A 24,378-nucleotide genomic window follows, 5' to 3' on the forward strand; every position below is an offset into this window, starting at 1 on the left:
ATTGCATTAAAACCAGCTAGGATGAATTCTTTAATATTTTCTTTATTAACGGAGGTGGTCTGTATTAATGGAGGTAGTATGTATGTGACTGAGAAGATATGTGGTTCACAGGTTGGAAGACTGTTGAAAATGTTTGTTAGGCTCCAGAGGAAATAACAAAATCTATGTGCAGTTCCTGGGTCTGAAAACCTAAAATGAATCTCCTGATTTCACCTTTTAAATTGTTTTAGATAAAAAATGATTTCTGCAGCCTTTCGGTGGAGGAATTATTTGTGTGCACGAAACATCTCAAACACTTTACCCACCTGTGCTCATTAGTTTGAAGCCCTGAATTCTTATTTGAGACTAATCCATTGAAAGTCTGGCTTCTGCCAGTTGCCACAAGAAATAGTCTTTGCTTAAACAATTATTTTGAGCTTAGAACCACGATAGTCACTGCACTTTAGTCCATGTGGGTGATCTTTGTAACGTGTTTTCTCTTGAGACTCCAAACACAGCTGGATAAAACATCACAAAGCAAGCAGTGCCATGTAAAGGCCAGCTGTCCTTGGCTCCTTAGCAGCCTGTTTGCTTGCAATCATTTGAGAAGCACATTTCCCACACATGCGTGTATTTGAATATAATGAAAATAAAACCCAGTAGCAGTAAGGGAGGCTTTGGTATAAGTAGGAAAAACTAAAAACATGTTGTAGTTTCATGGCCTCCGTGTCTAGCCTGAGTCGATGGCTGTTTTATTCGGACTCCTCTGGTAGCATCTGGTAAACCCAGCTGCCAAAATCACTGATCATTAAAAGGTTCTGAGGTGACATATTTCCCGACTAAACTCCTGACATTCCAAGCTGTATGAAAACCACCCCATCATCATAGTGGCAAATTCTCAAAGTATCTTTTGAGACTGGTAAATGGCTTAAGATGGGGACTTGAAAAGCTTGTGAGTTGTAGGCCATGTTGACTTCTAGGGTTTCAAGAAAATAATTTTTTTCTTCTGATCCTATTTTTTTGTTAAAAGAGTGTCTTTATCTTTTTTCCCACACAAGATTCAACAAATTTCAAATGGTGATAAAAAAACAATCTGCAGCTTATGAATTTTGAGACATAGTAATGTAGTGGTTACTAAAAGCGATGACAAATATACTTGTATATTCAAGGCTTCCTTTGCCACTTGTTATCAGGTAGTGGCTTTGTCAATATTGGTCTTGAAATCTTACTTTTTCGAAGTACCTTCATTTCTAAGCAACATTTACGATTGCATAAAGACTTACATACTGATAATTGTTACTATTGCAAGGGATAGTAGCAGATATAAAGTATGTTCTACCTTTAAAGATATTTTAGTCCTCATTTGGTTATTATTTTATGTAGTTGGAAATATTGCTCACCTGGAGAATACTTTTCAAAAGCTCGATACCAGGATTTGAGATGGTAGAACAAATGGAAATTCTGTGTGATATATATGATCATACATTTTTGGTTTTATGGTTTTAAACATCTTGGGTTGTTGTACGTGTTCAGAGGAGGAAGTATTTTGTGTAAGCGTAAATGATTCTCTGAAACTTGATTTTCCTATCGTACAGTTGCTGCACACCTTTGGCAGGTGTTTTGGTAGTGATAGCAGTGCTTATTGATTGAAAAACAGTGCTGACTTGTTCTTTTTTTTAATATCCTGTTTGTAAAACACATAAAACAATAGAGTAATATGTTTGGTGTAGGATGTAATGATAGCAAGCTGCCATTTGAGGGGAATCGGGGTGGGAAATAGGGCACAAGGGATGAAGCTGAATGATAAATACAAAGGCACTAGAGGAAGGAATTGGGAAAGCCTGCTATGCTGGATTTGCTGTACTCCACAGCAAGGTGGAAATCCTTTGGCTTCCTTACTTAGGAGGCAGCTTTAATATTTGTTTTCTGCTAAAAGGGGAATGAAAGAATAGCTCTGTTTTCATTTTAACTAATGAGTCTGTGTAGCCTGCATGTGAACAGGAGCATGCTCTGTCAAAGAGAATTAACCACTTTCCCCTGGCTTTCCTTGCATATGCAGCATTAATGATAATCTGTGCAATAATGGATTAAATGCTTTTTTTCATTTGCTTTTCCTTAGCGTGCTTCTTAGCTTGCATTGTAGTTGATAGAGCTAAATGGAGCATGGTATTTTTCTATAAATTTGATAATTCATTAGGAATTAGCTTAAAATGGTAATACTTTCAAGAAATACCATTTTAAGCAGAGCTGTAAGTTATGGAGATTTTTTTAAAAGCAGTTAGTACTTCAAATGAGATATATGAATATTCTGAGATCAAGTCTGTACTTTGTTGCAAAAAATCCCAGTTAGCAGCTAGCGTGTGAATGGCAGGTATGTCTTGGACTCTTCCTGGAACGGTTTATGTTTTAAAAGTAAATTATTTAATCTCTTTTTTCTTTGCTCTTTCACTGGTGCTTACCTTACTGTAGAAATAATTTTACTGAGGTTTCGCCAGGTGAATGAAAATGTGTTTGAAGTTTCAGACCAGCAAATTGTTGATATTGCAAAACCAGCGTGCTCATTAATACCAATAATTAACTCTTTTGAGAGAATAGCATGAGAAAGGTCAGGCTGAGATATATTAACTGGTGCTTGTGGAAATCTGCATCAAAGTAATAAAACTCTCCGAAATTTGAAGAAAAATACAGCAGTGTGAAAGTCGCTTGTCTTTCATTAACAGAAAACGAAGTGTTGTAAGTGTATGTTCTATAACCTTCTGCATAACAGTGTATAGTTTTTGTACTGCAGATGTTGGGTATTAACTATACAATGTTAAATGCAATTAATTTTAAAGTTCTTTGCTAGATGCTATCCTTTTCTCATTCTTTCTGTCTTAATTGCTATCTTAGTTTTAAACTCTTCCTCCTTATTTTGTAGACACTGCTCTCCTGTTCACTACTTCTTCTCTGTCTTTACGTCTCACCACTGGGCCTCTCTCAGTGTCTGTTTTCCCAACCTCCATCCCAAATTCCAGCTGTATATCTACAACCAATTGGTCAGGTAACTGTATATTTCTCCAGTGATAGACTCTTTGATAGAGCATGCTCTGTTCAGTCCTAGAAAGTCCAGAGGTTCTTCAGCAGTGGGTGTGTTTGACACTTGCCTCACTGTTTCCAGATCTTTATCAATGACATAGACAGGGGGATGACTCCTCCCTCAGCACCAAGCTGAGCAGTGCAGTTGAGCTGGAGGGAAGGGATGCTGTCCACAGGGACCTGGACAAGCTTGAGGAGTGGGCCAGCGTGACCCTCAGGAAGGTCAACAAGGCCCAAGTGCAAGGCCCTGCACGTGGGTCAGGGCAATCCCCAGTATCAGTTCAGTCTGGGGAATGAATGGATTGAGAGAAGGACTTGGGGGTGCTGATGGACCAAAAAATTGGACATGACTCGGCAGTGTGCACTTGCAGCCTGGAAAACCAACTCTATTTTGGGCTGCTTGGAAAAACATCTCAGCAGGTCAAGGGAGGTGGTTCTACCCCTCCACTCTGCTCTGGTGAGACCTCACCTGCAGTCGTGTATCCAGCTCTGGGGTCCCCAGTGCAAGAAGGATGTGGACCTGTAGGAGCAGGTCCAGAGGAAGCCACAAAAAATCAAAGAAGGGGAACACCTTTCCTATGAAGACGGGCTGAGAAAGTTGGGCTTGTTCAGTCTGGAAAAGAAAAGGCTCCAGGGAGACCTTATTGTGCCTCTTCAGCATATACAGTGAGGTTATAAGAAAAATGGAGAGAGACTTTCTACCGGGGCCTGCAGTGGTAGGGCAAGGGGTAGTGGTTTTAGACTGAGAGAGGGTAGATCTAGATTAAATATACAGAAGTTCTTTACTGGGAGATTGGTGAGGCACTGGCACAGGTCACCCTGAGAAACAACCTGTCCCATCCCTGGAAGTGTTCGAGGCCAGGTCAGCTGGGGCTTTGAGCAACCTGGTCTAGCAAAAGGAGTTCCTGCTCATGGTAGAGGAGTGAAACTAGATGATCTTTAATGTCCCTTCCAACCCAAACCATTCCAGGATTCTAATCTCTTATTCCTGCTATGTTCTGGCAGGCAGACAGTTCACTTTGCTCCCGCTGTCTGGTTACTACTTCAGAACAGCTGCTGAAGCCGCATAGTTTGGGCTTATAGTCAGTATACCTTAAAATGTACAAGTACAGTTTAGAGCAGCAGGTTAATACTAATATTTGAAATGCATGGATAAAATGTGTGATGTTAGCACCAGGAAACAGACTTTGAAATCACGCTGCTGCAATCTGAGTGCTGCTGCTTCCTCATTGCTCCCCCACATTTCCAGCTGTGTAGATGCCAGATGTGCTTTTGCAATTTTTTTTCTGCTTTTGAGAATAAATGTGTACGCTTGGTATTGCAACTGGAACCCTCTAGACTGCAACAAATATTAAGGCAATGCATCTGCTATTTTGTGGCTCTGGCCTTTAAAACCCCAAGGTTATGAAAGGGTCTGCATCTTTGGCCATGCTGCTTTGATCCTCCTCTTTTTGTGGGTTTTTTGTTGGAATCCTCTTTGTCTCCCATCACTTCTGTTGACTTATTTTTCTTATTAAGTAATTCTTACGTGGTAATTATTTTCATGGCAATTTCATTGATTCTTCTCCTGTTTGTGGTCTTCTAGGTTAATTCATTTGACATCTGCTTTTAAGGAGACGTGCTCCTTTGAATCCATTTATTTCAGACTTTCTCTTGCATTTTATTTCAACTGGGCTTACCTCTCTCAAGATCCAGTAAACTGCAAAACTTTCTGGTGGAATCAAACAGTAGGTGAAGAAAGAAGAAAAAGTTGCTTTTTGTATTGAGGTTATTGCAGTAATAACCTCCATAACAAGTTCCAAACGTATGATCTACTGGACTAATTGGAACTGATGTGTGTGTGAGAGTAAGAGTGGCTAAATCTGATAGTGCTGGTGAAAGACACAACATTGTCATGGCTGTCCCTGTCATGTTTGTAATGCAATTACTGTTGGTAGTTTGCTCTGTTAATGATACCAGCCTGTCAGTTTTGCCTAAGTGTAGACCATGTTTGATGCTTGTCTGTAGAAAGTGATAAAATAATGCACAAAATCATGGAATCTGTCAGCTTCAAGATGGCAGATGTTCAGAGATCTTCTGGTTTTCACCTCATCTTGTTTTGACCATCAGAAAGAAGATTGTGAGCATCTCTTACTGTCTTCTGAAACTTTTTATGTCATAACTTGGTCCCTTTGTCTGAATCTGTCTTAGAGGAGGACTTATCTGAATCTTAACCTTTCTGATCAACTGCCAGCTCACTTTTCCAGGGAATAGAACAAACACTAAGTGAGCAAACAAGAAATGTCCCTTAGCAGGCAAGACCTGCACATGAGTCACTTGGCCATTCCAGTCTCTGTAAATAAAAGGGTTTTTTGAAATGTGAGAGATTAAAAAGCACAAGTGAGATTATTATCTGCTTTGCAGCTTAAAAACTTTGATGCTAAGTGCTTAGGCTGGCTTGAAAATTATAAAGACATTCGCAAAAATGAAGCATCACAAGTCTTTGAAGTCTGCCTTTTACAGCACCACAACTTCTGTACCAATGACAAACTCTCTCTAGCTGGCAAGCCGTGTACTTTCTACAGAGTGATTCTATGACTTCTTGACGCTTTCAGCGTAGGAGGTGAATGGATTGATGGGCACTCTTCTCTAGACTTGGCATGCCAGAGGAAGTGTGTGCAATTGATGTTGAACTTGCTTCCAATTTACTGTCTGAAAGGTTGAGTGCTATGGTCTTGGTTACTTCAATGCTCAGAAATGAGACAAGGGCTGGCAAAAAGAACAAGTGTGTGCACACAAACCTATTCATCCCTACAAAATCCTGTGAGAGTTTTGTCAATTCTAAGGTTTCATCTTAAAATCACCTAAGAGCTATTTGTCAGAAAGAAAATATCTGCTAATTTTCAGCATGAGCTTTAATTTTTTTTTCTTCTTAAACTACCAGCCAGATATGTTAGTAGCTGGGAAGAAACAATCTGGCATCGTTATTCTCTTGATGCTGTCAGCTCACAATTAACATTCCAAGTGTGGCAAGCCATAGAGATGATGCTTCAAGGAAGAAGGATTAAAGCTCCAGGAGGACTATTAATATAGAATCACCTTCTCTTATATTTACATATTTGGAAAAAACTGTGGGGCAAGTGAGGTTACAATTTTTCTGTCATTGGGATTAGCAAAAAAGAAAAGTTCATTTTTCAAGTGGTCACGGCTTTCTAGAAGGTTCCAGTTTAATACCATAGGTACTTTTCATGTCCTGAAATTGGGAACTTTTTCTGTTCAGTTTAGTGCGTAATTTGTAGCACTTTTAATGATTTTGAAGATTTTAAAAATGTAAACGGCCTGTTTACAGTATGATATAGCCATTACTTCCTGCAGAGAAAAGAAGCCTTGTCTACTTGTGGGGTTTTCTCAGCAGCACACCAGAAGTCTGGGAGATAGTAGTTATTGTGGGTGTTATCCTAGAAAGCAAACTGAACAAGTGCGGTTCTGGCAATGGCAGCAGTCGAGTATCTGGGTGTTGGGGTCTCTGGGTGTGGCTGGCTGCTTTGCCATTGGCCTCTGCTCTGCCTGGCAGGTTCCTCACTAAGCGGGAGCAGAAGCTGATGCAGCGCCGCCAGCACGCGGAGGAGCTGCTGGAGTGGAAACGCCGCCTGGATGCGGAGGAGGCAGAAATACGGCGGATGGAAAAGCAGGCTCTGGCTGCCTGGGACAAAGAGCTGCTCAAAACCAAAATACCCAAGAAAGAGCTGGGGGATCAGAGAACTGAGCCCAAAGGTAATGGGAAATGGAGGGAAGTGACACATATGACAAGTCAGGGATGGCTTAGGTTTGCAATTGTTTCCTTTTCTGATATTTTGGTTGTTTTCTGGACACTCCTAGAATCTCAGTTTCTGCACTCTGTAGCCTGTTTTACACCATAGTTAAATGTGTATTTCTCCTTTGCTGTGTATCCTCCCAAGTGAAAAGTGCAGCATAAGCCCATTGGTCACTTCTACATACAATTTTTAAACTATATTTCTGTCTTCCAAAGCAGAAATACTGCAATATGGCATGATCTTTTGCTGGTAGTCTTCTGAACTTAACTCTGTTAAAACCATTTTCCCCAGTAGTGAGCAAAGTGTCTCTCCCTGTTAGCTTTAGTACTGTTTGTGAGGATGGCTCCTGTCAGGGGCTGCTTTGCCATTGTCTGTGTTTTCCAAAAATTGAAACAGGTTTTTTTTTCCCTCCATTGTTAATGCAACCTGTTTGAAATGTGTAGCTGTAGTAAAGTATGCTAGGATCTAATTAGTATAAATTATGCTATTGTGAGGGAAAATTGAATTCCCAGATGCTGGAAGCTACAACTTTACAGTTGAGTTTTAAGTGGACCATGCAGAAGCACAGGGATTGAATTGCAGTGAGAGAAGATAGTTTCAGGGATTGTTCTAAAAACATACCTATTTTCCTTTTTCCCCCACTTTGCTGAAAGTAGGCAGCACATCCTTTGAATGTGCAAAGGGAATTCAGAATACTGCCCTATTACACTTGTTGCTGAAAGCAGTCATGCGGATTTTAGACATTGTAAGACATTTTAAAGATGATACGTGTATGAGTCAATAAGTTCCAATGAGCAAAAATTCAGCACAAATGCTGAATTCTCATCAATAAGTGAGGAAATAGCCTTGCTTTCTACTGATTGTGTCTACCAGTAAGCATTGGAGCTCAGCCCTGCTTCAGAAGGAAAAGTTCCTCTCCCCAGCCTTTGCTCAGACACTGAATAGTTCTCCATGGCTGCCTCAGTAATGCTGTGACTCCTACGGAACTTAGTAAACAGGAATATTGAAAACCCACCTTATTATTTTGTTTGTTGCCATTTGAGAGACTCATGATGAAATCATAACATTAAAATGTTTTCTGCAACTACTGTAAAGGAAGCAATCAATTCTAAATTCAAGATCTGGCCTGCAGATTATATGCTCCTCCATGACTTCTTCAGACTAATAGTGACTCTTGCTTCTGTATGGTCAACTGGAAGGACAGGTTTCCCTAATAATCTTTTTGGAGTGTATTGTCTGGAAAATGTTAGAATATCCTGAAAACCTCTTTATTTTAGATATTCAGCAATCACTAAGAATCTTGGGCAGTTTTCACAGGTGCACAGCATCATTTGGGTTGGAACAGGCCTCGTGAGATCATAAAGTCCGACCTCTTAACTGATACCACCTTTCCAGTTAGATCAGGGCACTAAGTGCCACATCCAGGTGTATCTTGAACACAAATCATAGCTTTAAGTCATACTTCTCTGGAAGCAGGCTTGTTCCTGCTAAACATTTCACCATCAGTGTGTCTAGGTGAGTGCAATAACGCTTGTTTGACGTGTACTGGTAGCAGTTACTACTTTATATGCAGGCAGCATAGAAAGTTTGCCTTCAACCTTGTATGCCTTCAGCCTTATATGCCTTCAGCCTCTGCATGTAAGGTGGTGCAAGTTCTGATGTGCCTTGTTTTTCCTCCTGTTGAATCTCAGAAACAGCTAGTGAGGAAGAGTCTCCAGTGCCTTCTTGCTCTCATCTGAATAGTGAAAGCTCTATCCCAGAAGATCTTGGCAGTCTGGCTGCTGAGTCTGTCCCATCAGAGCCCATGGGCCATGAACAGCCAGAAAGCCCAGATCAGAGTACAATTAATGAAGAAATGGCTTATTCTGAAGAGTTCAAGTCCTCTTCCTCGCCTGGCAAACTGGTGAGTGAGCTGTTCTTACACACTATCAGAGAAGTAGCAAGTATAGCCACCCCAGTTGTCAAAGTAGAGATTAAACTATTCATTAAATCTGTTTTCTGTGCTTGTGATACCACTTCACATTACTGTGTGTCATCATTGTGATCAGATGTGTGCTTTGAAGTCTTGGGGAAATATTGTTTCCGCACAGAGTTAGATATTTTTAAACTTGTGGGTAGTCTTGCGAAACATTTTGCGTATGTCACGTAGGTATGCAGTGCTAAGTGGTGGAACACTGACCCAGTTTACCAGTGTGAATTAGCTGTAGGCTAGCTTGTTGCCATTGTATAAATTCTTGGAGGCCATGGAAACTATGCTCTGTTTTTCCACTTTGCCTTGTTTGCAAGTAGTGTATCCCAAAGTGCAGCTATGGGATGAAGAAGCAGACCTGTAACCTCATGCACAGTCCTTTGCGTTTCAGATTAAGTCTGCTTGCTGCTTAATTCTGCCTTATTGTTCTATTCCAATTGCTATTTCTAGTTGGATGATAATTTTGATGAGTTTCATCCTAATTTTGTCCTGTGCTTAATAAGACAGAAAATGCAGTGTCTGTGGAGTAAAAGAAATGCTTATCTAGACTTATTACAAACACTTTCTTTGCAGATTTGCTGAGAAGATAATAATAAAATGTCTAATATATGCCAGAGGTTATGTCCAAGGTGTGTTAAAGGTTTGTAGGATAATGTTGAAGTGTTAAGCAGCATTTTGCAGGAACATTTGCTCTTTGAATTTTTGCCTGGCCTCAGAAAAATAGTGCTCTATAAATAGTTGTTTCACTGATTCAGAATGTCATCTTGCACCCCTTACATAAAGTGGTTGATTTCATTAGTTTATTTACTAGGAGTTCCTATTGCTGCGGATGTAACCAAATAAGATGACACAAATGTATTGAACACCTGTGAGTCAGAGCCATGTCAGTTCACTTAGGTGGTAGTAGAGTAGTCTAAGCAGGTTTATTGACATCTAGGCTCAAAGTAAGCAGTCAGTTATTGCTGCTCTTGGTATTTTTGTTTTACTGTCTAGCAAAGATTAAATTCTTCTTAAGGTCTTCGTATAGCTACTATTGTTTGAGATGCTCTCTTGTCTTGCTGTTCTTTCCTTGTAACTGGCTCCTGATGACAGTGATCTTCTACTTTCAAACTGCAATTACTTATTTATCCTTTTCTTCTCTTAGTCTCCTCCCAAAAGCAGCATATCTGTATCAAAGCAAGACTCCAGCAAAGGCAGCCACAGAACTGGAGGACAGCTACGTTCACCTGTGAAGTCTCATCAGACGTCTCACAACTGGTCTGATGAATCTTTATCTATGACACAGTCAGGTAAGTGTAATATCCACTTGGGTTTAAATTGCTTTTTCAAAGCTTTTGCTTTTAACAAACTTGAAATGCAGACATAGGTGGGGGAGGCAGACAAATTCCTGGAAATTGCCAGGGCTTGGGGTTGGTGGGAGTATTTTCCCATTATGTAATTTGATCTCTTGAGCTGAAGGTTTATACATTATCTCTTCTTGTAGAAAGTAGTGCAGGTTCTGCAAACACACATGGAGAAGGTAAGAGTCAATAGTTAAGGTGGTCCTAGAATTTAAAAATCCCTTCTTGGGCACCCAGCGTGGCTCCAGAAGCAGTACAGCTCTGTTACATGGCAGTATGGGGGAGACCCTTGGGCCTGCTCTTCCATGTGCAGAATCAGTGGATGCTTCAGGACACAGGAGTTTATTTTTGGAGGAGAGTTTGGTATATGTGCAGGGCCTAAGGTGGCATTTTGAGGTATAAAATACAAGATCTACTATATAGACTCATTATACCCTTTGTCCAGTACCCAAGCTGGCTGCCAGTAAATGCTGAGGGGAGGAATACTGGAAGTGAAGTGGAACAGAGCAGCCCTTTCCCTGCTGTGCTCTCAGTCATGTGGATTGCAGGGGTTCCTGAGCCACCATCCCGTGGGTCACCATTGTCTACTCTGTTCACCTGGGAAGTCTGTTTTGACTCTTTCTATGCTTTCAGGCTCTAGAACATCTTGTTTTCCACACTGCAATTGATAGAGCACCACACAATACTTCTTAGCAAATGAGATAGCATTTTCCTCCTTGGTTTTTTTCTTAATGAAAAGTCTTTAGTGGAAAAAGAATTAAAAGGGTTCTCTTGTGTGTACTGGCTGTTGTTTGTGATGGTTGGTAACTTACTGTGAGAAACACCTAGGTATTTGCACTGAGTAATTTGTGTTGCGATTCTGTCTTGAGAGCAGGTTTCCAACCCAGTGAAGCTTTCAGCACCTTGATAAAGTTACTTTCAAGCTCTGACACAGCAGTCATATAAGGAAGCCATTATGAAATGTAGAGCAGGCAACAGTGATCATGAAAATAAACTTGTGCAAAATAAAACATTGACAGGCTTTGATTTCAGATTCTAAAGAAAGGTGTGAGAGGTGGGAAGTCAATCAGGATGGTGCTGCTTTCACAATAAATCATTCCATTGTAAAGAGACAAATGGTCTAGCCTGCTGAGTAGCAATGAAGTCATTGCCCTGTCAGTCTGATGCATGCATAGACAAGATCGTCAAAGATGAAAGCATGTGCAGATCTTTCCCTTATGAGCTGATCAAGAAATGCTGTAATTACATAGTGGTCACTTACTGTTAGGGAGGAGCTGTTAATTACAGTGGCATCGCAAAGTGCTCCTGATTAGCAAGTGAGGTTCCATTCTTTTGGGGGTTTTTTTTGTTTTTTTTTTTTAATTCTTTAAATGGTTAGCAACAGTTGTTAATGCAAAAAGAATACAGTAGTTTGATTGCATTTACTGGCTGTTGTTAAGGATGGAATCCTTCATTATGGTGGTTTGTTATGTTCAGAAATGAGATGGATTAGGGAAACGTCCAGCTCTTCCTGCTAGCTGACCAAAGGATATCGGTAACTGGCTTTCTAAGCTATTAAGTAAAGCAACTGGCATTTATGAGCATCCAGAAAACATTACAGGTGGTACTGAGCATTAGAAAAACAAACCAGCCAAAATCCTCCTCTAAGGAGCTACAAGAGGAAAGGGCACATCAGCTCAGGGAGAAGCTCCAGTAAGGCTATGTCAGGTAAATACTTTGAAGAGTTTTTGATAGTTGATTGTGTAGCACCAATCTGGGATAAGGATCTTGTTTTGCACTGTGTTGGTACACATTTAAAACAAGAAACAAGTGGACATAGGTGGGTGGGAGAAAACAGCTAATGAGAGACTGAGGTGGTCTCTCTCTAGAGTCTGAGAGACTAAGAGGAAATAAGGAAAGTAGAAGTAGGTAGAAGAAAGTAGGAAATAGAAATACAGTAGAAATAAGAAAATCAGCAGAGTTATTGGTAGAATAGGGTTATTATGCAGGGACTAGATCTGAGTATCTGGGGACAGTGACAATCTCTGTGTTGTTCAGATTGACTTCCCGTCCAGCTGTTGGCCAGTCAGCTCTGTGTTTCACAGATGTATTTAGTCTAGGTGACAGAAAATCTGTATGGGCCAGAAACTTCTATTTGGTGACATTCTCATCACTGACGTGTACTCTGTAACTTGGAACTCAATATTCTAATTGTAAGCCTGTGTTTCAGATATATTTTTGGTGTGCAGCTTTGAGTTGCATTTTTAAATACGTCAGAAAATTAATTTCTGCAATACCCAACATGACAAGCAGCTAATGATGAAGAGCATAAATATGTGTGGTTGGTGTGAATAAGCTTGGTAACGAGTTACTGTGTGTATCAGAGCCAATCTCCTGTAAATTAAGTAAGATGCAACACCTTTTTATATCTTACACACATAGTAGTGTTTAGAATCTGAAATCCCACTTTAAGAGTCTTACTGTGTTAAATAACATGTTGACATTAAGTTCTTTGACATTTTTCTTGGACTGTATTTTGTAATTACTGAATGACTGTTCATTGCTTTGCTTAGAATTGTTTTGTGAGGGGCAAGTTTGTAAAGACTAAAACTAAACTTTTTCAGAAACCACCTCTGATCAAAGTGACATCGAAGGACGCATCAGGGCCCTGAAGGATGAGCTACGGAAAAGGAAATCTGTGGTTTACCAGCTGAAAAAGGAGCAGAAAAAGAGACAGAAGGAGAGACTGAAGGCCCAGGAAGCCAGTTTGATCAAACAGCTGGAGGTTAGGAACAGTATAAAGAAGGGCAAACTAACAGATTGTTGGCCTTGGATAAATCTTTATAGTATGGATGTTTTTGGCGGAATATTGTATCAACAGCTGTGAAAGACACATTGTTGTGACAGAAGTGTGACTATTATAGAGAATCACAGAATGGTTTGGGTTGGAAAATCCTCTCATTCCAACCCCCTTTCCATGAGCAGGGACACCTTCCATTAGACCAGGTTGCTCAAAGCCCCATCCAACCTGGCTGTTCAACCGTTTCCAATCATGAGCCAGAGCCTTGAGGCAAAAATGCCATTCCCTTTTAAAATGTCTATCTGTAATGGGTTACTGGCAGTGTTCCGGGGTTATGTATGTTTATGCACATTAGTATCCTAGCTGGGATTAAAGATTAGTGCTCATGGAATTTGTTTTTGGAAGTATTGAAATTTCTAGGATTTGCAGCTGTAGACCTTGGGAAAGTTAAATAGATTGGTTTGCAGAGAAACCAAGTGTATTCTTTATTCACTTAAGAGGTTTTGATCGTTGAATTGTAGTTGTGGTTTGGTGTATTAACAGCTGGCATTGTTTTCCATATGCAGTCGTATGATGAGTTTATCAAGAAGACTGAAGCAGAGTTGAGCCGAGATCTGGAGGCATCACCAACAGCCAAACCTCAGATTAAAACTCCATCCTCAGCTGCTGCTGAAAAACCTAAGATCAAGGCACCACCACTCCATAGGTAACTGGGATTTCTCCTTCTTCTTTTTGAGATTATTCTAGAACTGTAGTGATAGCTGTTTTAGCCAAAACCATGGATGCAAGGAAAGCTGGTAGCTGCTCTGCCTTAAAGCACTAGACAGTGGCAGTATCCTATTGACCTCTTTGCTGCTGTCACCAGACCCAAAACAGATAAGGTTTACTGTGTCTGTAATCATATGCTCTTCACTTTTGTCCTGCCCAGCCTTTCAGGCTCTGTTTTCAAGGTTTTTTTAATGATTTTTTTAAATAATTTTCTGTTGTGCAAGAATTCTGCCAAATGCTTTGGATGCATTATCAGCCTTGAAGGCTTTTTTTTTTTCTATTTTGGTCACTCATTATGTCCACTGCACTGTCTGAGGCAAACCACTCATCTTTGCAACTTAAATCTGGTTTCGATCTTAGATTTTAAAGGGTAGAGAATTAAACTGATTTTTGCACTTCCCACTGTATTTTTAAGTGTTTCTTTTTCTCCAGTAGATGGTGCAATTTTAGTGCATTCAAATTTAAAAAGCCACGGAAACAACCCAACTTTTTTTTCCTCTTTGTTTTTCCTTTTCTTGAAATAGATAAAGTTTGATTAGTCTTTTAAAAAAATCACTTTCCAGGACTCTCCAGACTCTCCTCTCTGTCCCCATTCTTATTTTCTAAGGTCACAGTATGTTGACAAAGCAAACTACTTACATTATAATTACAATGCCACGTTGGTGTGGTGTTATAATTATACATGCTTGTATCTCCATTTTTATCTATTAAAAACAACCCAAACAAACAACACCCTGGTGTAACTGTAATTCGTGCAATTTGATTTTTCCAATTCAGGCCTGAGACAGCTAAAAACTGGAAATCACTGACTGAATCAGAGAGATCCAGAGCATCTTTGGAATCCATTTCAGAACATGCAGGTATGCAACTGGACAAATCCATACTGCAGATTAAGATCTTGAAGACTGACTGTTTTAAAATTCTTTAACCTTTTCCATCTTGATTCACTAAGAGGTTTTAAGAGAGGATGCAGACTTCATAAAACCATAGTGATGGAGCTGTATTTTTTGCAGTTTTATATAGCAGGAGTCAGCTTTTGCAGAATACCCTGTGTATTCAGTATTTAGTTTACTATTTCTGAGGTTTACATGAAACCGTAATTAAGTGACAACCTTTTTACTTTCTTTTGTTTCTTGTTCCTTTACCACTGAGTTCAGATACTTTTCACTGCTTTGCTGTTGGTGATTATCTCTTCATTATCTGCCATTCAAATCTTTGTTGTTACTGTGGCTTGCAAACAAGTAACTGAGTCCTTACCTTGGGATACTGGTTAAAGGAACAGAAGCAGAAAGAAAGCCTGGAACCTGAATGGGAGTTGCTCATGTCCATGGGACAGCCAGAAGTATGTGTTTCCAAGGCACCAGTTTGTTTCTTCGTTTAACATAGAAACCTTGATATTAATTTAGCTGCCTGTGATTGCAGTTTGCAATAAAACAATGTGGGTTATACCATCTGCTGAAATTCACTTTTTATTTTCCTTCAAGATGCTGTGTCATCAAGAACTGAGAGATCTGTGTCTGTGCACACCAAGAAGGTGCCTGTGACAGCTGTTCATGCAGGAGAACCTTCTGGAACAGCTTCCTTGGGTTTAGTGTTACCAAAGAGTTCCAGAGCAGAATCTGGTGGTTCCTCAGACAGTGTCCCCTCTCCAGCTCTTCTCAAAGACATGAAAGACATTAGCAGGATATCCCTTGAGTCAGTGAACAAAGTGGTAAATGCATCCAGTGTTGGTCCTACCATTAGTCATAAATCTGAGATTACAGAAGACCTGGAATACATAAAGTCAGAGGAATATGAGAGTGGAGGTTCTTATGTTAAGCCTTTGGAGAGTTCTGACGTCTTGCTGACATTAGATAAAGGACAGGAGAGTCCACTGGCTCTCTGCTCTGAAAACAAACACTCTCAAAAGGAACTGTTTGATGTGGCTGTGGAAAGTCTTCAGGATACAGAAGAAATCTTAGAACAGAGACGGTCAGATAAAGATGCCATAGGTGGCCCAAGCGTAGAGGAGGCTTCTCACAAACTCAGCAAGTCTGCAGAGGAAAAAGGTGATCTGCTTTCAGAACAGCTCTTTAGTCAAAAAGAGCCATCGTACCTTGAGGACTTTGAAGGATCCTCTTCGAGAAAACAAGCTTCAGCTGAAGAAATGCTGCCTGAGGAGCGCTACAAAGATGACTTTGAAGGATCCCTGCTCTCAGCTAATGGGGAGTCCCTGAGGGAGCAGTCCCAGCACAGCCAGGCCAGCCGAAGCAGATCCACCAGCCTGGGCAGCGATGGTGAAATCAGTGAGTGCCTCAGTGACAGGTCTCTCTCGGGCAGCATGCACTCAGAGAGGCTGCTGGAACTGAAGTCCCCAACAGAACTTATGAAAAATACTGAACACAGAGGTGCGGAGCAAGAACAGGCTCCTACTTGCTCACCACTGTGGGCCTCAGCTTCAATCCCAGAAGAAACAGATAGTTTGTCCAATTTCAACATTGGAGATAGAGTACTTGTGAGTAAAGTCCAGCCTGGAACACTGCGGTTCAAAGGGCTGACTAAATTTGCCAAAGGGTTTTGGGCTGGTGTGGAATTGGATAAACCTGAAGGGAATAATAATGGAACTTATGATGATATTAAATATTTTGATTGCAGAGAAAAGCATGGTATTTTTGCTCCTCCTCAAAAAATCTCTCACATTACAGAAATTATTGATAGCCATTTAGACACAAATAAGGATGATGAAGACTCATTCTTTGATGATAGACTGGAGAAACAACACAAAGCTGAGCAGAAAGATAGAGAAAGCTCCAAACCGGGCAAAGAAGCTGAAAGCCAGAGCAGAAACGCAACAGAGAATTATTCCCAGGATAAAGCTCCTGTGGACGCAGCTGTCTCAGAAGCCTCAGCTGAGGAAAGGGTTGATGAGGAGTTGTCATCTAAAGCAAACAGCATAAAGGAAATTTCTGTAGCTACTGGTTCACTTGCCCAAGAACAGTCAGTGGTGGATTACCTGAAGGATGCTGTAAAAGAGGAGGCCAGCCACACTCCTCTCAGTTCTAGTGTTGTGGATGAGATTTCTACTGTTCAGTTGGATGACATGTCAGATTTCCTTTCTGAAAAACTGGAGAGGCAGAAGACACTGGGAGAAGAATGTGCTGAAAGGTTAGATGATCTCTCTCCTGGTGTTGTGGAGAAGCCTGCAACTCCACTGCTGGATTTGCTGACAAAAGAAAAGAACCAGTTAGAAGCACAGCTCAGCCTGCCTCTTAGAGAGCAAGAAAAGTCAAAAGACCAACTGGAAAAGGTCAGTTTGCTGACAGACAGTCTACTTAGAGATTTTGTGAAAGACACAGTCAATCAGCTACAGCAAATAAAGAAGATCAAGAATGAGAAAATCCAGCTCAGCAACCAGGAGCTGTGTGATGCGAAGGAGGAAGCCAGTACCCCACCCCAGCAGGCTGAAAAACAGATTCCAGACGGACTGAATAACTTCTTCCTAAGTTCTGATTTGGAAGATGACAGAGAAGAGCTTTCCTCTCCAGACATGTGTCCCAGACCAGTGAGTAGCAGACATGTTGCACTGATTTTAAGAGATTGTAACTTGCTTGTGCCTTTGACTGGGGATGATTGAATCTGAGGAATGTGTTGTGGCACCAGTTTTTCTCCCAAGTTCTGTTGGATGATGTGGAGATTACCTGTATGTTCTGTATGTGTCTCATGTGTTTTTATGTATCCCACTGCATGGCTTGTTTTGGTAGCTGTTTATTGCCAGCTACCTCAGTAAAGCATTTAAAAATGTAAGCTGAGTAGGCCACGGTGTGACATCACTTTCACATTTACTCTGTGGCTCTTAATTCACAGGAGAGTCCAGTGTTTGGTGCCAGTGGCCAGGAAGAGCTTGCCAAGAGACTGGCAGAGCTGGAGCTCAACCGGGAGTTCCTGAGTGTGCTGGGAGATGATCAAGACTGGTTTGATGAGGACTATGGCCTGAGCTCCCGTAAGCTGCAGCAGAAGCAGGCTGAGGAGCCGGCAGTGCTGCCCCAGGCAGAGCCGCAGAAAGTGCCGCCAAAGCCGAGCGAGGAGCCCCTGGCAGTGCCTCACACTGCGGTGGAGGTGGAAGGAATGGTGCACGCAGCAGCCGAGGAACTCTGGAAACTGAAAGAGCTGGGTCACGATCTTCAAAGCTGCAGCCTTAAAACAGATCTTAGTGGCACCCTCCAAGAGCAGGACACCGACACCATAAACAAGCAGGTTTATAGAAAGGTACAGTCTTCAGACATTTTGGTCTTGCCCTTTGAAAGTTTATCATGGACACAAGAAGCCGTAACTTTTACTTCTTCCTTTTTTCAGGTGGTATTTGACTTAACAAGAGAGATATTTGGGGAAATCTTTGCTGAGGATCCTAATCTGAATCAGCCCATCTGGATGAAACCATGTAGGATCGCATCTGCTTATTTTCGCCGAGTCAAAGATCCAAACGATCTGGATGAAATCAAGGTAGGAAGAAATCGTGGTTGTGCAGGGAAAGTGAGATGAAAAACACTGAACTGGCATTTACCTGAGTGTTAGAAGATCATAAGAGGTGTATCCAGCAAGAGATGAGTTGAGTAGAGAAAGGAGATAACAAACCTGAAAGGAAATATGTCAAAATGGTCCCTTTTTACTGAACAGATTGGCCTCCCTGTCCTTAGGGCTGCTACTGGTTGTTTTTAAACCTCAGTCCTCTGTGCAGAACTGCCAGGATGACCTTGATCTTATAAAATTGCTATGCTGACAGGCTGCTGCTTTAGCAGCTTTCTGTGGAACTCTGTATGGCTAAACTGGAATGGATCCAATGGTAGGGTTGGGCCAAATGGGATGAACTAGATTCTTCACTCAGACACACACACCTGTGCCAGCCTGAGGACAGCAGGAATTGCCCAGAGGAATCCAAAATTTGACTAGTGAGGGCATTGTTGTGTTTGACAAGCCAGAGGAGGCCTCCATGTTACTGGTGGTAGCGCTCAAGGAAGGACAAAACCCCAGAGCCTGGGGGACAAAGTAGAGCCTGACTGGACCTGGGTTAAACCTGCAGGGCTGGACATTGGGGAAAAAAAATCTGTCTCCCTTAAAGCCTTCCACAGAGAGCCTTCCATATGGCTCATCAGGACACAAACAAAGACTTCCACCTGCACTGTTTCTTCTGAAATTGAGGGGGGTTGACTAAATTTTGGTTAACCTGCTGAAGATACAGCACGTTAACTGTCCAGAAAAGCAAAGAAAGAAAGAAATAATACCTAAATCACTCTGTTAGTTGAGAAGACTTCTGAAAGCGTGTGGCTGGGGACAGCAGGGGCACAGGACAAGGACACCAAATTCCCACCCTGCTTTTCTTTAATATTTTCCCATAAAATGAATCGTCAGAATCCTCTGTTTGTGTACTGCTGAAAGTTTCTGTTCTCAAGGTTGCTACGGCAGTGGGGTTCTTGTTTTTTCCCCCCACTTCTGGGTTTAATAATTGTCCTGCCTTGTGTAAAGCTGCTTGAGAGACTTTCAGTGTACTTCTGCTGCATACACTGTATGTCTCCGAGCTAAACTGTGAATTCTATAGTGGGACATTTTAGGGGAGCTGCTTTGTGCAAACCTGTAATTTCTTAGCTCAAATGTGATAAATCTCACCTTTACTGTTCTGTAGAACTTCATTGCAGCTGAAGTACTGAAGTTGTTTAGCCTGAGGAAAGAGCCTAATCACAAAACAGACTGGCAGAAGATGATGAAATTTGGGCGGAAGAAACGAGACCGAGTGGATCACATACTGGTAAGTGGATGAAAATAAGCAATTGTGTGAGATCCTGTCCACCAGACTGAAGTATGGCATGTGGGTGTATTTTCAGTATTCAGTCATGCTTTTTAAAGAGTACAAAGTGTGCATGAGGTGTTATAGAAGGTTTAATTTGAGAGCGCGCTCTATTGACAAGAACAGAAGTCCAGTGCCAGTGAGGGAAGGTGACTTGAGTTAATTCTGCCTACTAGTTTAACTGGAGTATGAATTTGCTCACTCCCAAAAAGTTGAAAGCATAAATTTTTAGAAGGAAATGCTCCAATATTTGACGGTGAGTAAACTTTTTCTTTGAGAAGGGAATATGTTTTTCCTCTTACTTTAATTTAAAATGTTTTTATTTTGAAGTAATATTATTTGTTTTGAGATGGTGATACGGAGAGTGTAGTTAAACTAGTGAATGCAGCTGCCACTGGGGCAGAGACAGTTCAGTGTTAAAACTGCCTAAGATGGAGCATGCTGTGTATAGGTTTTGAAAGTTATTTTGTTGGCTTGTATTGCCAGGATGATTAATATCTTTATTGGCTATAATGATAGTGAAGGTTCTGCTTGGGAATATGAGTCATCATTAACACTGTGCTTCACTTGATAACACCTGGAATTGATTCCACACAACAAGCACATAGAAGTAATTTGGAGTCATGGGTCATGTGGTCTTTTAATTGCCCGTCACTGGAGGGTTTCCAACACAGGGGTTTAATTGTATGTAAATAGAATATCTATTTATAGGTTCCAATACATCCTGATACACTTGATTCTGGGATATAGAGGTTGTTAAAGCATGCACAAAAAAGTTCTATGTTTAGATCCCTAAGGGAACCAATATTACAGCTATTATGCATGTGTACCAAGTTCCTTTTTTTTTTGCAGCATAGCTAGAAAGAAAGATTCCTGACTGGAAAAATTTATTGTAGTTGAAGGCATCCAAAGTGCTTCAGGTGAAGTTTGAAGTTCAGACAGCCCAGTCTGTGATTTACATGCAGACCCAGACATCAAAGATTAATGGAGCTCTGACAAGTTTGTCTTAATAAATAATGTGTTTAATTTTATTTTGTTCTCACAAGAATATGGTAATAAAACTTCAGCTGAGGACTGTGAACTCTGTGAAGGTTGCAGCATGCCATGCTTTAGGAATAAGGCACTCTCAGGGGCATTGCTTACCAACTTAAACTGCAATGTGAGGCACTATCATCACATGTGGGGAACTTCTAACTGGACACCTAAGGGGATGATGTTCAGTTTCTCTTGCCTTATTTAATTAAAATCTCTATGAAACATGAAGTACCTGGACAGCTTTCTCTGTCTCCTAGTCAGACCCAGCTTAGGGTCATGAGTTCTGTGGTAACAGATCCAAGGTCAGAAGTGGATATACAGGCACAAGACCTGCTGCCTATCCCCAGCAGCTCATGGGGTAGCCCTAAACTGCAAGGCCAGTTGTAGGATTCTCCACATTTTGTTGAAAGTGTATTGAAGTACTACAAGAGAGCAATTTCCTGAAAGGGAAAATGATAACTGGTTTTGTAGGTTTAGGTGCTGTAGAATCCTCTTTGAAAATCACAATTCAAAATACTTAGTTCCAGCTTTTGTGAAGATGTAGCCAGTGTACACCACTGCAATGAGTAGGGGATGTCATGTGAATACGTACATGAGCTGATTGATTCTCCACATTCTTTTGATGCTTGTAAAGACAATGACTGGGAAAAGTAAACATGATCTTTTTAAAGCAGAGATGAACATTCTTAGGCTTCTGTTATTTGCATTTAAACTTAGAGAACAGTGTCTTCCCAGTTTCTTTATTTCTGTTTTAAGTCAAATTAACCTTCAAATGAAAACATCCCTTCACAGTTTTCTGTTGAGACAGCTATGTATTTTAGTGATTTTGAGAGGACTGAACACACCTGACTGTCCAATACTGTCTGACCCAGGAGCTGGGCATGACTTTTTTTTCTTATGTAGGCACAGAAACAAATGCCAGTCTATTTTACTGAACTTATTCTCTCCCTGATTATGCCTGGATGTGTCATTCTGGGTTTATCATATTAAACCCAATTCCCACTGGGAGGGGCATCCCTGTGGGGAAGGGGCACAGCAGGAGAAGCAGCCTGTGCTGCACTGGTGATCTCTGTGACACTGGGACCTGTGGGTTGGCTGTCACACCTGCTGGGAACTAAGGGGAGAGCAGGATGGATTAATCCTTTGCCTCCTTGCTTTGCCTTGAGCTTTGCTGCTTCCTCCAATTGCTGCATCTTTAGTTGCATTTTCACTTTGATCTGTGCTTTCCCAGCATTGACACCAGTGTGGTGAGTCATGTTTTAGTGCCAGTGACAAAAGAACATCTTCCTTTTCTCCTTTTTGCAGCACTCATTTTGTCTTTGATCAGGCATCTCTGTCCTCAGAAAGCATTTGTGTTGGGGTTCTTCTGGGATCTCTCTGATCTGCTGGATATTTGCTCCAGTTACTAACATTTACAGCAAATCTTGGCTTTCAGTAAACAAGTACAGGAGATTCACATTTATGAAAAGCTGCTGCTTTGTTTAAAATCAAGTTAAATGAATGTCTAGGTGTTTGCTTTCTTCCCCTCTTGTCCCTTCATGTTGTTCCTTTATCACATGTGTGCTGTCTGTGCTTTTTGGAGACTGTCAAATGTGTGTTTCCATACATTAGGGCTGCCAGCATCTTCCAAAACCTTAAAGTACAGCAAGAACCCTCATATCTCCTTGTTTAAGTTCAAGTGCTGACAATAGGTTGTTTCCACTCCTTTTTTTTTTCCACTTGAGTCTTCATCCAAAACTCCCTGTGCTGATCTGTTTGCATGGGGTTAGAACAAACTCTGCCATTGTTTTCCCTCCTAGTCCCCCTTCTCTTTTATCTGGAGCTTGAGAAAGCAGAGCCCACATGATACTGCCAAACCTATGTGTTTGGATTTCACACCTGAGGAGCCTGCCAGCAGAGTGCCGAAAAGTGCTTGATCTTCTGACCCGTTGAATTAACAGCCAGAATGTTTCTCTCCATGCAGAAACTCTGCAACAAAGCAGGGCTGTTCCCACCAAGCTGGCTTAATTGAAAAGCTCAAGGTGCCACTGCTGCAGCGCCCCAGATCTAAGCCCAAGGGGAGTGCACAGTAAGAAGAGACTCAGAGTGTGCTTGCATGCTAAGTTGTGTCTTAAGGTTTCCAGGCCCTCTGAGAGCAAAGGGCTGTGAGAATGCACCTGCCCACCTTCTTCCTGCTGGCGTTCTTCCTAGACACTACTTTATATCTGGATGCTTATTCTTTTCAGACTCCCAAATAGTCTACTGACTGCTTAAATGTAGTTTATTTTAGAGATATTAATGGTTTTCAACAGGAATCTCCAGAAATCAAAACATGCTAACTCACTCTCTAAAGTTCCTTCTGATTATATTCCTTTATGTGGTGCTTTTTTAGATACTTGGACATTTACTAGATGGCCAGCCGGATCATGTGACCATGTTACCTCCTGATTTTTCTTTTGTGTGCATGCCCCCCTTCTTTACAAGTTTTTTTTTTAATAAAAAGTGTGCATACAAAAAAAAAAGGCACACAGAAAAGAATACCACACAGCCTTCTGCAGTGCATCACTATTTATCTTCTCCTGTAGGATGAGATTCAGTTTCATTAAAACTGTCGTTTTCCTGACTTTACCCAAATGCAGTTTCTTTCTGGTATAGAGATCTTGCTTCCTGGTATCAAATATGTGAAGTTTTACTTTTGTCATGAGAAAGTTTGGAGTTCTGTAGACAAGGCAAAGCCCATTTCCATGCAAGCCATGAGAGTTGTCAAATGTTAAAGAAACTGTCTCAATTGCTTAGGGGCAGTTCATGGTAGCACAACAAATGGATCGAACCTTTCCCAGACAAAGGAGTCACAACTGCCTTGGCTCAGATGGTTCAGCCAGGGCTGCAAAGCAGCACGGCCGTTTCCACACGTGTTCTGAATACACTATGAACAAGACTTGCCTGCAGCTGCAAATTGCACATTCTCACAGTTCTCAAGAAGCATGCTTGAGGAAGTCCTCCTAATGCCAAAGGAAATTGTGCACTCTGCCTCTGAGAGAGGGGGGAATGATACAGGCAAGAGAAAATTAATCGTTGATACTGCTTTTCTTTCTGGTGCTGTTAAATATCCAGTCTTTCTCTGCCTGGATCAAGTACCTTCTCTCTTGTTTACTTCTTTATCCCATGTATCTTTTCCCTCCTAGAGCACAGTAAAGAAATTGTCTTATCACACAGTAGCAGGGAGACAGAATAAACAGCACCTTAGTGTGGATCTGGACATTTGGGTTTGTTCAAGGCCAGTGAGATCAGAGCTCTTAACCTGCTTGATTATTTTACTCACTCGCTTCCCCCGACCCCCAGTGTTACCTTCACTAAGTCTTGACTTCACTTTCCAGCAGTGGAGTTGCTGCTGGCCTGGGAGGGTGGGGCAGAAAATCCCGTCAGTCATTGGTCAAGGTCCCTGGGCATCCCCTGGCATTTGTCTCCACCCACCCCCTTCATCTTCAGCATCTTCCACCATTTCCAGGATCTTTCCTGCAGCAGCCATCTTCACCTTCCCCCTTTGGGCCCCCCCCCCCCCGTTTTTTTTCCCAAACCACTTCTGCTTTTAGGGAATCCTTTTTCAGCATCACCTCTTCTTTTCATGGCCCCTGTCTCTTTATTTTCCTTATCTAAATAGTCTATGAAGCAGACATACAAGACATGATCAGTCTGCAAATTGCTGCTTCTATCTTACGCCTCTTTATTGATGGGAGGATTTGGGACATGCTGCTGTTTACTTTATCAGAATTTACAACCAGCACATACAGGTTGCAGGCAGCACATTTCTGTGTGAGAGTTCAGGAGTCTCTTTCAGACAT

General features: G+C 41.3%; 1 protein-coding gene across 8 annotated transcripts in view; it reads left to right on the forward strand.

Annotated features, from left to right (window-relative positions):
- The window catches only part of CEP350 (centrosomal protein 350), a 72,705-nt gene that overhangs the window by 42,633 nt on the left and 5,694 nt on the right, over nt 1-24,378 (forward strand). For 7 of the 8 annotated variants that reach the window (XM_019290048.3, XM_010406285.4, XM_010406288.4 and 4 more), the window contains 11 exons: nt 2,897-3,019; nt 6,608-6,807; nt 8,540-8,751; nt 9,962-10,106; nt 12,761-12,921; nt 13,503-13,642; nt 14,482-14,564; nt 15,189-17,245; nt 17,548-17,949; nt 18,037-18,183; nt 19,361-19,483. In XM_019290048.3, the coding sequence (XP_019145593.3) occupies nt 2,897-3,019; nt 6,608-6,807; nt 8,540-8,751; nt 9,962-10,106; nt 12,761-12,921; nt 13,503-13,642; nt 14,482-14,564; nt 15,189-17,245; nt 17,548-17,949; nt 18,037-18,183; nt 19,361-19,483 (3,793 nt within the window). The remainder of the gene's footprint in view (nt 1-2,896; nt 3,020-6,607; nt 6,808-8,539; nt 8,752-9,961; nt 10,107-12,760; nt 12,922-13,502; nt 13,643-14,481; nt 14,565-15,188; nt 17,246-17,547; nt 17,950-18,036; nt 18,184-19,360; nt 19,484-24,378) is intronic. The other variant, XM_010406290.4, reaches the window with a different exon arrangement.

The sequence above is a fragment of the Corvus cornix genome, chromosome 8, assembly GCF_000738735.6.
Source record: "Corvus cornix cornix isolate S_Up_H32 chromosome 8, ASM73873v5, whole genome shotgun sequence".
NCBI lineage: Eukaryota > Metazoa > Chordata > Aves > Passeriformes > Corvidae > Corvus > Corvus cornix.